The sequence below is a fragment of the Chrysochloris asiatica genome, unplaced genomic scaffold, assembly GCF_000296735.1.
Source record: "Chrysochloris asiatica unplaced genomic scaffold, ChrAsi1.0 scaffold00376, whole genome shotgun sequence".
Lineage (NCBI taxonomy): Eukaryota > Metazoa > Chordata > Mammalia > Afrosoricida > Chrysochloridae > Chrysochloris > Chrysochloris asiatica.
In genome coordinates, this window is record NW_006408894.1 from 1,093,325 (window position 1) to 1,106,510 (window position 13,186).

General features: G+C 39.0%; 1 protein-coding gene across 1 annotated transcript in view; it reads right to left on the reverse strand.

Annotated features, from left to right (window-relative positions):
• ANKUB1 (ankyrin repeat and ubiquitin domain containing 1) overlaps window positions 1-11,673 on the reverse strand; it is a 44,375-nt gene extending 32,702 nt beyond the window's left edge. Inside the window, exons 1-2 of the mRNA XM_006876365.1 lie at window positions 11,584-11,673; window positions 8,173-8,316 (exon numbers count right to left, since the gene is read on the reverse strand). Coding sequence (XP_006876427.1) covers window positions 8,173-8,316; window positions 11,584-11,673 — 234 coding nt within the window. The remainder of the gene's footprint in view (window positions 1-8,172; window positions 8,317-11,583) is intronic.
• Window positions 11,674-13,186: the final 1,513 nt, after the last annotated feature.

Consider the following 13,186-nt stretch of genomic DNA (forward strand, 5'->3'; position numbering starts at 1 on the left):
GCATAAGGTTGTTATGGGTCGGTACTGACTCTATGGCACATAACAACAAACAACAACAACATGAATATATAGCAAAGGTGCTTCCAGTGAGGCAACTTACAGCAAAAACAAAACAGAAAAAGAAGAGACACAGAGAATCCTTATTAGGAGTGACAGGAAGCATTGCTTGCATGGCAGCAGAGCTGGCAGCAGCGCCCAGTGCATGTGTGGAGCACTCGGGCAAGATTTAGATGTCATTTCTGGCTACACCACCTCTGAGGCTTGTTCTTCCTAGCAAGATTGTCAGCTATCAACTAGCTTTTCAGCAAGTCTATTTTCTGCTTAAATTATTCAGGCTCTGTTTCTGATACTTGCAACTAAGAACTCTGACACTAGAAAGGGAATAGGGCAAGAATGCTGAAGAATATCATGCTGTGAGGTAGAGAGGGAGAAGAAATGCCTTAAGGAGGGAATCCAATCCCTGAAATGTCTCTCAATACCTTGCTATGAAATTCCTGCTTATAATCATATATCCCCTTGCTAATTTTCAGTCTTTGCTTTTCATGGCTTTTATTAGAGACTTTCATTGAACACATATTTATGGAGAGTCTATTATGTGTCAGAAGGAGCTCTGGTAGCATAGTGGTTACGAATTGGGCTGTGAACCTTAAGGTCAGCGGTTCGAAACTACCAGCTGCTCCGCTGGAGAAAGATCAGGCTTTCTACTCCCATAAAGATTTACACCCTAGGAAACTCTGTACAGGGTCGCTATGGGTCAGAACCGACTCAACGGCACTTAACAACAACAACAACATTATGTGTCAGGCACTATTCTAGGCACAAGTGACTATAGTGAACAACACTCAAACACAGTTTCCTCAGTAGCACAGGTTAGAATAGAGGAGGCAAATGCAATAGCACTTCTGCATATCTGACAATAACCAAAGCTTTTGCAATGTGCCTCATGCCATGGTTTACAGGAACAAAGTGAACTGAACAACATGAACAATGTATGAGCGGGGCTGCCTACTGCCTACATGAGATACATGCCCTAGAAAACATTTCCTGTGGCTTATAGAGTAATTGTTTCTATGACAGGAAAAGTGAATGCAATGTTCTTTCCCCACAATTCTTATGTCCCTTTGCTATTCACTGTTCCAAATGTGTTCACATTATTGTTAAGGGAGAAAGTGTGAGATGCAGGGAAACTGGAAAATGCACTATTTAAGAAATGTGCTACAGGGATGATCACTTCTTCATTTATCTAATGTCTTTCCCAATTTTTTTTCTATCCACTTTATTATTTTTTCCATTCTCCCCCAACCCACCCTGCAAACATCATAGAATCTTTCCTTTAGTAAGAAAATATTTTTTTAAACTTTTTGTCACAGTGATCTCATGCAATATTTATCTGTTTTTAATCACCTAATTTCACTTTTTAAAGTGTTGATGAGCAAAGATGTCAGCTTGAGGCTAAGGTGCACTGATCCAAGCCATGGTATTTTCAATAACTTCATGTGCATGCAAAAGTTGGACAGTGAATAAGGAAGACCGTAGAAGAACTGATGCTTTTGAGTTTGGTGTTGGAGGAGAATATTGAAAGTGCCATGGACTGCCAAAAGAACCAACAGATTTGTGTTGGAAGAAGTGCAGCCAGAGTGCTCCTTGGAGGCCAGGATGGCCAAACTTCATCTCTCATACTTCGGACATGTTGTCAGGAGGGACCAGTTGCTGGAGAAGGATATCATGTTTGGTAAGGTGGAGGGTCAGAGAAAGAGAGGAAAACTCTCAGATAGATGGATTGACAAAATGGCAGCATCATTGGGCTCAAGCGTAGCAACAATTGTGAGGTTAGCCCAGGACTGGGCAGTGTTTTGTTCTGTTATGCATAGGGTGGCTATGAGTCGGTACCAACTTGATGGCACCTATCAACAACAACAACAATTTCATTCAGCATAATGTCTTCTAGCTTCAACCATGTTATGAGGTGCTTTGCAGATTCTTCAAAGTTGCATAATATTCCATTGTGTGTATGTGTCAAAGTTTGTTGAACTATTCTTCTGTTGATGGACACTTAAACTGTTTCCATATATTTGCTATTGTGAATAATACTGCAATGAACGTGGGTGTGCATACATCTAGCCATGTCACAGCTATTATTTCTTGAGGATTTATACCAAGTAAAGGGATTTCTGGGTTATATGTTATTTCTATTTCCAACTTTTTAAGAAAACGCCATACCATTTTCCACAGTGTGTGCACCATCTTACAGTTCCACCAGCAGTGTACCTGGCTAGCATTTGTTGTTTTTTGATCACAAGGGGAATGGCTTTAGTTTCTCACCATTGAGAGTGATGTTGACTTTTGATTTTGTATATATGCCCTTAATTATGTTGAGGAACCTCCCTTCTAGTCCTATTTTATTGAATGTTTTAGTCTGGAGTAAGTGCTGGATTTTGTCAAATGGCTTTTTTGTACCAATTGATATGATCATGTGATTTTTTTTCTTTTCTTTTGTTTATGCGGTAGATTATGTTGATTGTTTTTCTAATATTGACCCATTCCTTCTTAGCTGGTATGAATCCCACTTGGCCATGATGTATTTTATTTTTTTGATATATTGTTGAAATCTATTGGCTAGGATTTTGTTGAGAATTTTTGCATTTCTGTTCATGATGGATATTGATTTATAATTTTCTTTCTTAGTAATGTCTTTTCCTGGTTTTGGTATTAGAGTTATGCTTGCTTCATAAAATAAATTTGAATAGAATTGGTGTCAGCTCTTCTATGAATGTTTGGTAGAATACACCAGTAAAATTATTAGGACCTGGACTTTTTTAGTTGGGAATTTTTAATGACTTGATCAATTTCTTCTCTTGTGCTAGACCTGTTTAAATTTTCTACTTCAGCCTATGCTAGTTTAAGTATGTGTTTCTAGAAATTTGTTCATTTCTTCTAGGTTTTCGAATTTGTTGGAGTACAATAATTCATAGTATTCTATTATTATCCTTTTTATTTCTGTTGCTTCTGTCCTGATGTCACACATGTCATTTCTTATTCATTTATTTGTACCGTCTCCTTCTTTTTGTTAGATTTGCCAATGGTTTGTTAATTTTATTAATCCTTTCAAAGACCCAACTTCTTGTTCTGTTGATTCTTTCTGTTGTTTTTCTATTTAATTTATTTCGGCTCTAACCTTTATAATTTCTTTTGTTTTAGTGATTGTAGGCTTACTTTGCTGCTCTTTTTATAACTGTTGAAGATGTTTAGTTAAGGTATTGCTTTTGGTTCTTTCTTCTTTTTGGATATGTACATTTATTACTATAATTTGCCCTCTGGGCACTGCTTTCGCTGTGTTCCAAAGGTTTTGGTATGTTGTGCTTTTGTTCTCATTTAACTCAAGTAATTTTTATTTAACTTTTTATTTGATCCAGTAGTTTTTAAACAGGATATTGGTCAATTTCCATGTATTTTTTCTTGATCTTTCCTATTTTTTATTTCTAATTTTATAACACTGTGATCTGAAAATATGCTTTGTAAAATTTTGATATTTTTAAATTTATTGAGGTTTGCTTTGTGTACTAACACATGGTCTATGCTGGAGAATGTTCCATGTGCACTGAAAGGAATGTATATTAAGCTGTTGTTGGGTTGAGTGCTTTGTGTATATTTATGAGGTTGAGTGGTTGATTGATTGTGTTGTTTAGTTCTTTTGTTTTTTTCACTTTTACACAAGTAAAACATTGTAACCTACACAAAAATATAACAACAATAACCATATCAAATATTTGGGATTTTTTTTTTTCATGACACCTACTCAGTTATCCTTTTTAAAATGCAGTAATTGCTTACCTAGCAAGCTTGTAAACGTTTTTGGTTCACATCATAATATCCCTAAATAAATTAAGACTCTCTAGCTGGTATCAGGACTCCTGGTGCGGCACTGTAAGATAAACGCTGGACTCTGAACCACAGGGTAGGTATTTCAAACTCACCAGCTACTCCTTGGAAATCCAATACAAATCAGAACTGAATATATGGCTCTTAACAACAAAAGAACAAGCTGACAGCAGGACTAAAGGGGACTCATTAACAACCTAAGATATACAGATGACACATCCTTATTTGATGGAAGTGAAGAAGTATTAAAATACTTACTAATGAAAACCAAACAGCACATTTTCCAGTATGGATTGTACCTCACTACAAAGAAAACAAAGATCCTCACAAACAGACAAATAGATAACATCATGATATACAGAGAAAAGATTGAGGTTATCAAAGACTTCAATTTGCTTAGATCCACAATCAACATTCATTAAAACCGCAGTCAAGAAATCAAAGGACATATTGCTTTAGGCAAATTTGCTGTAAAAGAAAGACCTCTTTAAAACGTTCAAGAGCAAAGATGGCACTTTGATGAATAAGGTGTGCCTGACTCAAGCCAAGGTATTTTCAGTCCACCTCATATTCATGTGAAAGTTGAACAATGAATCAATCAAGAAGACTGTAGAAGAGTTGTTGACAAAGAATACCGAAAGTACTGTGGACTGCCAGAACAAATAAATCTGTCTTGGAAGAATGCTCCATGGACGTGAGGCTGGTGAGATTTGTTTCTCATACTGTTGTCAGGAGGGAGGAGCACATAATACTTGGTAAATTGGAGCATCATTGAAACAGAGGAAGACTCCCAGCAAGATGGCTTGACACAGTGGTAGTAATAATGGGCCACAAATTAAAGTGTGATTCATTATTGAAGGACTGCAACAATGGGCTCAAACCTAACAATGGAGAGGATGGCACAGGACCAGACAGTGTGTCACTCTGTTGTGTGTAGTATCACTTTGAGTAGGAAGTGATTCTACAGCACCTAACAACAACAACAACAGCTTTCTTTAATTTTCAGAAGATAGAACCAAGTTGAATGAAGTAACATTAGGGCTGTTAAAAATGGAAAGATTCTACTTTTCTTCGTATACATCTAATTAAGCAATGAAACAACAACCTGACCTAGAAGCAGCCTATATTATTACCTGAGGTTGGTCAAGCAGTACAGAACTGGTATGACTACATTATTTCACACATGGCTTATTTTCATGACGTGTTTTGTTGTTTGGACTGTTATCACAAAATAGTAGATCATGTGGACTTTTGGAATTGACGTATCTTACTACCTAATCTAAGGAGTCTTGGTGGTCAAGTGGTTAAGCAATCAGCTGCTAACCACAAGACTGCTCAGGAGGAGAAAGATGTGGCAGTCTTCCTCCGTAAAGATTGTTATTGTTAGGTTTTTAGGTGCCATTGAGTTGCCTACAACTCATAGTGATCTTGTGAACAAAACAAGGAAATGTTTCCCAGCCCTGCACTATACTTACAACTGTTGTTTGAGCCCATTGTTGTAGCCAGTACAATCCATAAAGATTACAGTTTTAGAAACTATAAAGTAGTTCTTCTGTGTTCTATAGGATCGCTATGAGTAAGAATCAATTGATGGCAACATTTTTTGTTTGTTTTATCAACTAATCTAAATAGGAACTAAAGGAGTCCTGATAGTGTAATTGTTAAACACTTGATTGCTAACCAAAATGTCAGTTGTTCGAGCTTACCTGGAAGCTGCACGGGAGAAAAGACCTGTAAAGATTGTTGGTGTTATTAAGTGCCATGGAGTCAGTTCCAACTCCTAAGGACACTGTGTAGGGTTTCCAAAGACCGGCTGGTCGGTTTGAACAGTCAACCCTGTGGTGAGCAGTTGAATGCTCATCCTATAGTACCACACCAGCCTAGAAAACTCTATGGAGCAGTGCTACTTCGTCATGTGGGGTCACTATGAGTAGAAATCTGACCTGACGACACCTAATGATAACAAGTCCTGGCGCTGTGAGGTAAAGCACTGGACCTCAAGGTTGGTTTGAAACACAAGGCCAGCAGTTCAAACTCACTAGCAGCTCCTTGGAATCCCTATACAGGGTCACTATCAGTCAGTATAGACTAGACGGCACTTAACAGCAATGATAACAAACAGAATCTACGAAAGAATGGAAACCAATGTTCAGTGGTTTTGCAGATAATTTTCTTCCTTCAGATTTAAGTTATTATTTTCCGTCCCCAAAATTAATGATAAAAAATTCTTTAAATGTCATTCTACTGGACAGTGTGAAGATAGAGATCAGTAAGATTTCCATGTACGTTGAGAGTTTTTAAAGAAACCTCTGTGTTGGCCTGTTCTAAGACTCATATTCTGCCTTCACTTTCTAAAACTCTTACCTGTACATTCTATTCTTGCCACTACCTGTTGAGAATTCCAGGAAAATGTTAGTGTTGAGTGAAAAGGCAGTTTGTATTTTTTATCTGCAGAATCTATGGAATGCTTTAGTAAGTTAAACTCTGATTAGAAGTTGCCTCTGGGGTAGGATACGAGGTCAGAGGTAGGAGGGAGACTTTGCTCCTTTTGAATTTGAGTACCATGTTATGAAGTAGTTAATTTGAATAAAATTTTAAATGTTTAAACTTTAAAAATAGAGTCAATCAGGCAAATAAAAGCAATGAAAAGATATGGTAGACTGCTTTTGAAAAGATTTATAGCCTTGGAAACCTTATGGGGGGATTCTACCGTGTCCTATGGTTGTTGTTACGTTCCTTTGACTCGGTTCTGACTCATAGCGACCCTGTACAGGGTTTCTGAGGTGTAGCTGGTGGATTTGAACCACCAACCTTGGGGTTTTCAGTCTAGTGCTTATTCTACAGCATCATACCAGGAGTGCTAGTCATCAGAATTGACTCAAGGGCAGCGGGTTTTTGACGTTTTTGAAGGGTTCCTGACTAGTGCAAATGGATAACACACTCAGCTACTTTCCAAAAGGTTGAAAGTTTGAATCACACATCTCAGAAGAAGGCCTGGCCATCTACTTCCCAAACATTCTGCCAGGGCATAGCCTGAGAAGCACAGTTCTACTCTGACACATGATGGGTCACCATGTTGTTGTTGTTGTTATTGTTGTTAAATGCTGTAGAGTTTATACCAACTCACAGTGTTCCTGTATAGGGTTTTCCAGAAGCAGCTGGTGGGTTTGAACCACGGCTCTTGTGGTTAGCAGTGTAGTGCTTTTCCTACAGTGACACGTTAGGACTCTTGGATCACCATGTTGGTTGTTGTTGTTATGTGCCGTGGACTTGGTTTCCACTCGTAGCGACCCTGAATAGGGTTTCCGAGGCTGTAAATCTTTACAGGAACAGAAAGCCTCATCTTTCTCCTGTGGAGCAGCTGATAGTTTTGAACTGCTGACCAAGATATTAGCAGCCCAATTCGTAACCACTACGCTACCAGATTTCCTTGGATCATCATGAGTTGGAGTCAAATTGATGGCAACTGGTTTTACTGATTTATAAGTGGAAAAGGCTACCTCCATTGTATGTATACGTGTTTCATGAATGACTACTCTGGCAGGATTTGGATACAGACACTATCCTTACATTCTTATTGTTGCTGAGAACATCTTCTCCTTCCTCACTCCACTGCCCCTAATTGTTGTGGGCCCACACAAGTGACCTTATCCTTTTCCTCCCACATCAACATTCCAGATCTAACTCCTGGGTTCCAGTATTGATTTTGTGGTGAGCTCTGTGGACTGGACTGGGGCAGGCAGTTAGAGGGGGAGGGGAGGGTGAAGAAGAAGAAAAATAGGTGAACCCAATCCAGTCTCCATTCCTTATTTACTTCCTCTTTCAATACAATTCTGGTTTTTGTTTGTTTGTTTGTTTTTAAGTTTTTATTGTTAATTGAGTGATAGTTTACATGGGAGAACATCAGCGTTATACTCATCCTATTGTATTTCATTTCATCACAATGACTAAAATCCCCTCCATGCATCATCATTCAACAGCTTTTGTTTCCATTCCCTCTGGTGTTTTTTTTTTTTTTTTTTGGATGTACACTGAAGCATACAGTACAATTCTTGCATAGGATCATGCATACAAACAGAAGACAACATCAAAAGTCTCTTCCTGAGTTATGAAATGACTTCAGTCAAATTATCTAAAACTTTATTCAAAATAAGGTAGGCAACTTAAACAAATGCTAAAGTCATTTGAACTGCAAGATTGGCAGTTCAAGCTCACCAGCTGCTCCTCAAAAGCTATGTGTCAGAATAGACTTGACAGCACTTAACAACAACAACAACCACCTAATCAACATACCTTAACAAAGCATTTGAGAGTTGAGCAAAATGATATCCCAACATCAGCAATACTCCAACCGTCCTTTAGGGCTGCTCCAGCATACATCAGCTCCAGATACCGCCTGCCTTGTTTGTCTTCAGAAAGTGGAATGTGGAAATAATCCTTAAAATCAATAGCATATTATGAAGACAGTACATCTCCACTTTACTAGACCAACAACATAATCCCTTGCCTTTTACATTTTTTCACTGAGCATAAATTCTGGGGACAGAGGGAAGAAGTAATAGACAAGGGCTCTTAATGATCTAGTGCTGCTTTAACAGAAATATATTCTCTCATAGTATTGTTATTGTTGTGTGCCATCAAGTCGGTTCTGACTCATTGTAAAGTGATTCTGACAGTAGCGAGAGGGTTTGGACTTTTGACCTTGTTATTACTAATCCAGTGCTTATCCTACAGTGCCACACTTGGGCTTACAGTGTGGTGGTGGTGGTGGTGGTGGTGGTGGTAGTGGTTATGTGTCGTTAAGTTGGTTCCGAGTCATAGTTAACCTGGATCGGGCTTTCTGAGGCGGTAAAGCATTATGGGAGCAGAACGTCTTGTCTTACTTCCACAGAGTGACTGGTAGATGGAGCTGCTGACCTTGCTGGTAGACATAATCCACTGTTTGTAATCCACTTCACTACCAAGGCTCCTTGGGCTCACAGTGTGTTGTTGTTGTTGTTAAGTGCCAGCGAGTCGATTGCGACTCATAACAATGCTGTATAAGGTTTCTGCGTAACCATTGGTGAGCTTGACCTGCCAACCTTGTGGTTCAAACTGACGTTGCTGTGGAGTGCTTATCCTACAGCACCACACCAGGACTTCACAGTGTAAGGGACTAGAAATCTGAATTCAAAGAGCTAGCTCTAGGAGAAGACTTTCTCTCTGTCAGCTCTGGGGGAAGGTTCCTGTCTCCTTTCCACATCTATGGGCCCAGACTTCCTTGGAGACCTCCGTGTGTCTTGGCATCAACGTCCCCTGGGCCGAGATTTTCAGTGCAGGGACCTTAAATCCAAAGGACATGCTCCACTCATGACTCTTCTTTCTTGGTGGTACTGAGGTCTGTCCTCTGTTTGCTTCTTATTCCTTTTATGCCCTGGTAGCATAGTGTATTATGAGCTGGGCTACTAACCACAAGGCCAGCAGTTCGAATATACCAGGTACTTCACCGGTGAAAGATGAGGCTTTCTGCTCCCATAACGATTTACCATCTCAGAAACCCTATACATGGTCGGTGTGAGACAGAACCAATTCCACGGCACACAACCACTACCACAAAATAAAACGTGATGCAGGCCACACCCCAGGGAAACTTCCCTTACATTGGACCAGGGCTGTGACCTCAGTAAGGGTGTTGCACACCACACAAATCCCCTTACAACTTATTGGTAGGTCCCATCAGATTACATCATGAGGGAATGAATACTTCATTACATAACTGCTAAACCACATCATTATACAACAGCCAAAGCACTGAGGATTATAACCCAGCCAAGCTGATCCGTATTTTGGGGGGCGGATACAATTCAATTCATGATAGGATCTGAACTTGGAAGTCTAGAGACCTCCCCCAAATTCTGTTAATAGAGTTTAGATGAGGAAAATCACATTTTCATTTTCATTAATCTTAAATGAAATGAAGATTTCCTGTAATTAGGTGACAAACTAAAGGAGCAGTAGTCAGTCATGCTTGTAACGTTACCGCAATAGGCATCACAGACATTTTTAGATCACATTTCATTATTGGTGTAAGTGTCTCAAAAGATTGTTTATACTGATCACTACTATGAAACTACAAGTTATTAGATGTACCTTTAGAACTTGTGAGTTAATGTGTTAATAAAGAAACCCAAGTATCACTTGGGAATCCTGGTATGGAACATAGGGTAAGCATTGGACTGTTAACCAAAAAGTCAGTGGTTCAAATCCACCAGCTGCTTCTCAGAAACCCTATCTATACAGGGTTGCTATGAGTCGGAACCAACTCCAGGGTACTTAATAACAACAATAGCAAGTGTCACTATATCATATATTTGCTTTTTAATATTTAAAAATTGTATCTCAATACAACTGGTCTGGTTTTCATCCTATGTATTTTATTTTGTATATTTAAAGACAAGAAAAAGGAGTCCTTAGGCCTCACCAGAATGATAAAGGTATCTGTAGTACATAAAGGTGAAGATGTTCTATTTTGGAAGGTCTAGATTTGAGTGAGGAGCTCTGATAGCGTAGTGGCTGTGACTCGCAAGGTCAGCAGTTCAAAACTACCAGCTGTTCTGTGGGAGAAAGATGAGGCTTTCTGCTCCCGTAAAGATTTACAGCCTCGGAAACCCTGTTACAGGGTCACTATGAGTCGGAACCGACTCCACGGCTCATAACCACCACCACAGATTTGAGTGATCACTGTAATCTACTGATTATCACATAGCTCCAGTGAATTCTCCTTAGAAAAATACTTAACAATCCATGTAAAATGCAATTTGATATTTAAGATCCAAATATTTGACTTAATTAATTTGGCCTAATTCCCCATGTTGAATGAATATTTATAAGGAAGATTGTTGTTGCTGTTAAGTGCTGTCAAGTCGGTTCTGACTCATAGCAACCCTGTACAGGGTTTCCGAGGAGCAAGCTGGTGGGTTTGAGCTGCTGATTTTGTGGTTCAAAGTCCAGTGCTGATCCTACAGTACCACACCAGGAAGAGTCTACTGCACTTAAATTGTTTCCTATTCTGGCGCTATGATCTAGGTATGATGCTCAGTTTCTGGGCTTCAGTTTCTCCTGGTTGCAACAAAGCAGTGACCCAGAAATATGTTAATGTCCTTTGTCCTTCTATAACTTTTTGGTAGATCTGAAGACAGACATACTTCCCTTAGGTAGCTTTGAGTTAGTGTCTTGTTTTTGTCCTTTTATGAAGAATTACAGGAGTCCTGGTGTAGTGCTGTAGGATAAATTTTCCACCACAAGGGCAGTTTGAATTGCAAGGTCAGTGGTTCAAACTCACCAGCTGCTCCTTGGAAACCCTGTACAGGGTCGCTATGAAACAGAACTGACTCAACAGAATTTAACAACAACAACCTGGCCCAGATGTTTGGCCCACAGTTTCCCCAAAGAGAACTGAAACTTTTTCCCCTCAAGAATTTGCTGGCTTAGTTTGCTTTCCTTTCCAACACCTCCATAGTTACTATTTTCATATCAAGCTATTGTGTAAGCAGATTATTGTTTTCAGAGTTTTAGTTTCCTGTTGTCTTGTTGTTAGGTGCCATTTGAATCCATTTTTGGCACACTATAATAGATCCAATAGTATCTCTCCCCCATGTACATTTTTAACTTGTGATAGAGTTAAAATTAATATACATTTTATTGGCTCTAAGACAAAGTACATACCTTTATCATCAGCTTGACAGTTTCCACGGTTTCATCTGCTGAAACATCAAATGGCTCAAAAGATCCCTCAAAGGCTATGAAAATCCTCATTGTACAATTGCCTTCTCAGAAAATTCCTTTTTCAAAGATGCTGATGGATAGTTGGAAATCTTCCAATTCAAGGATAAAAAATGTCAGCCAGAGATAGCTTTCATTTTTAACTGCTAAAGGTGAGGTGAGAGGAAATGAGGAGACAAGTCCTGCGCTATCACAGTCTCAAGCAACACAGACAGCACCGATGTTGTAGCAAATGTTTCTCTGCTTGAAGGCAGTAGTCAACAGCCGCCTAGTTCCTATATTATGGAAATCAGCAAACTAGACAAAGGTTGAGGCAAGTGTGAACAAGCTTCAAACATGTAACACAAGAATGCCACACATAAATTTTACTTTTGTGATGCAACTAGCAGCGACTGACTTTCGAGTCTGTATTCAACCAAGTACAGCTGATTGAAGGACCCTTCAAAAAAAATATTTGATTGGCACAGGGTGAAGCAAAAAGAGTGCTGATTGTACCTAACGTGGTAATCCTGAAAGTTCTCTGTAAATAATTGAGTCAAAGCATTCTGGTTTCCATAACAACTCTGTGTACTGGTTCCCCAGCAGTATTTCTAATCCCACCCCGCGTACAGAACATTATCCACCTGCACCAAGGAGATGAATGTGTGGCTTTCTCCTTCCATCTCTGCATAATGGAATCTGCTGAGTAGCCACACAATATAGTTGCTATTTCTTGTAGTCCTTGCCTTTACGCTATTTAGAACAGTTTACCATTGTTATCTCCTTCAGCCTGATTTAGTGTTGGTGGAAAATATCCCACTCAGTAAATGAGAGAGTATATTGAGCACCATTTTTCAAGCATATAGAAAAAGCATTTTATTGAAACTTAAGGCTTTAATATCTGGGTTTTTTTTTTGTTGTTGTTGTTGTTGTTAAGTGCTGTGGAGTCAGATCTGACTCATATCCACCCTGTATTGGGTTTCTGAGGAGCAATTTGTGGGTTTGAACTGCCAACCTTGTGGTTCACAGGCCAGTGCTGATCCTACAGTGCCACACCAGGCTATTTATTATATCTGATCATTTTTCCATGTATGTGAATCTTGTCTTCTTACTGAAATTCCTACTATCCTCGGTCAGAGTCCTCATTTTGCACTACTTTTTATTATTTAACAAAAAATGTTTATGGGGAAAATATAATATATAATAACAAAAAAAAATGTCATTTAACCATTTTTAAGTGTACAGCCAAGTCGGTGTGAACCACAAGGATGGTGGTTCAAACACACCAGTCGCTCCTCAGAAACCCTATCTATACAGGGTCTCTATAAGTCAGAACCAATGCGAGGACATTTAATAATAACAAAAACAACTGTACAATTCAGTGGCATTAATTACGTTCACCATGTGGTTACTACCATAATCGTTATCTGTTTCCAAAAGTTTGTCAGCATCCCAAACATTCTTCAGCTATGACTCTCACCTTTTTCCACCCCTAGCTCCTGCTGCTGCTATCCTGTATAAAGTTTCTGAGGATGTAAATCTTTTTTTTTTTTTTTTAACTTTTTAT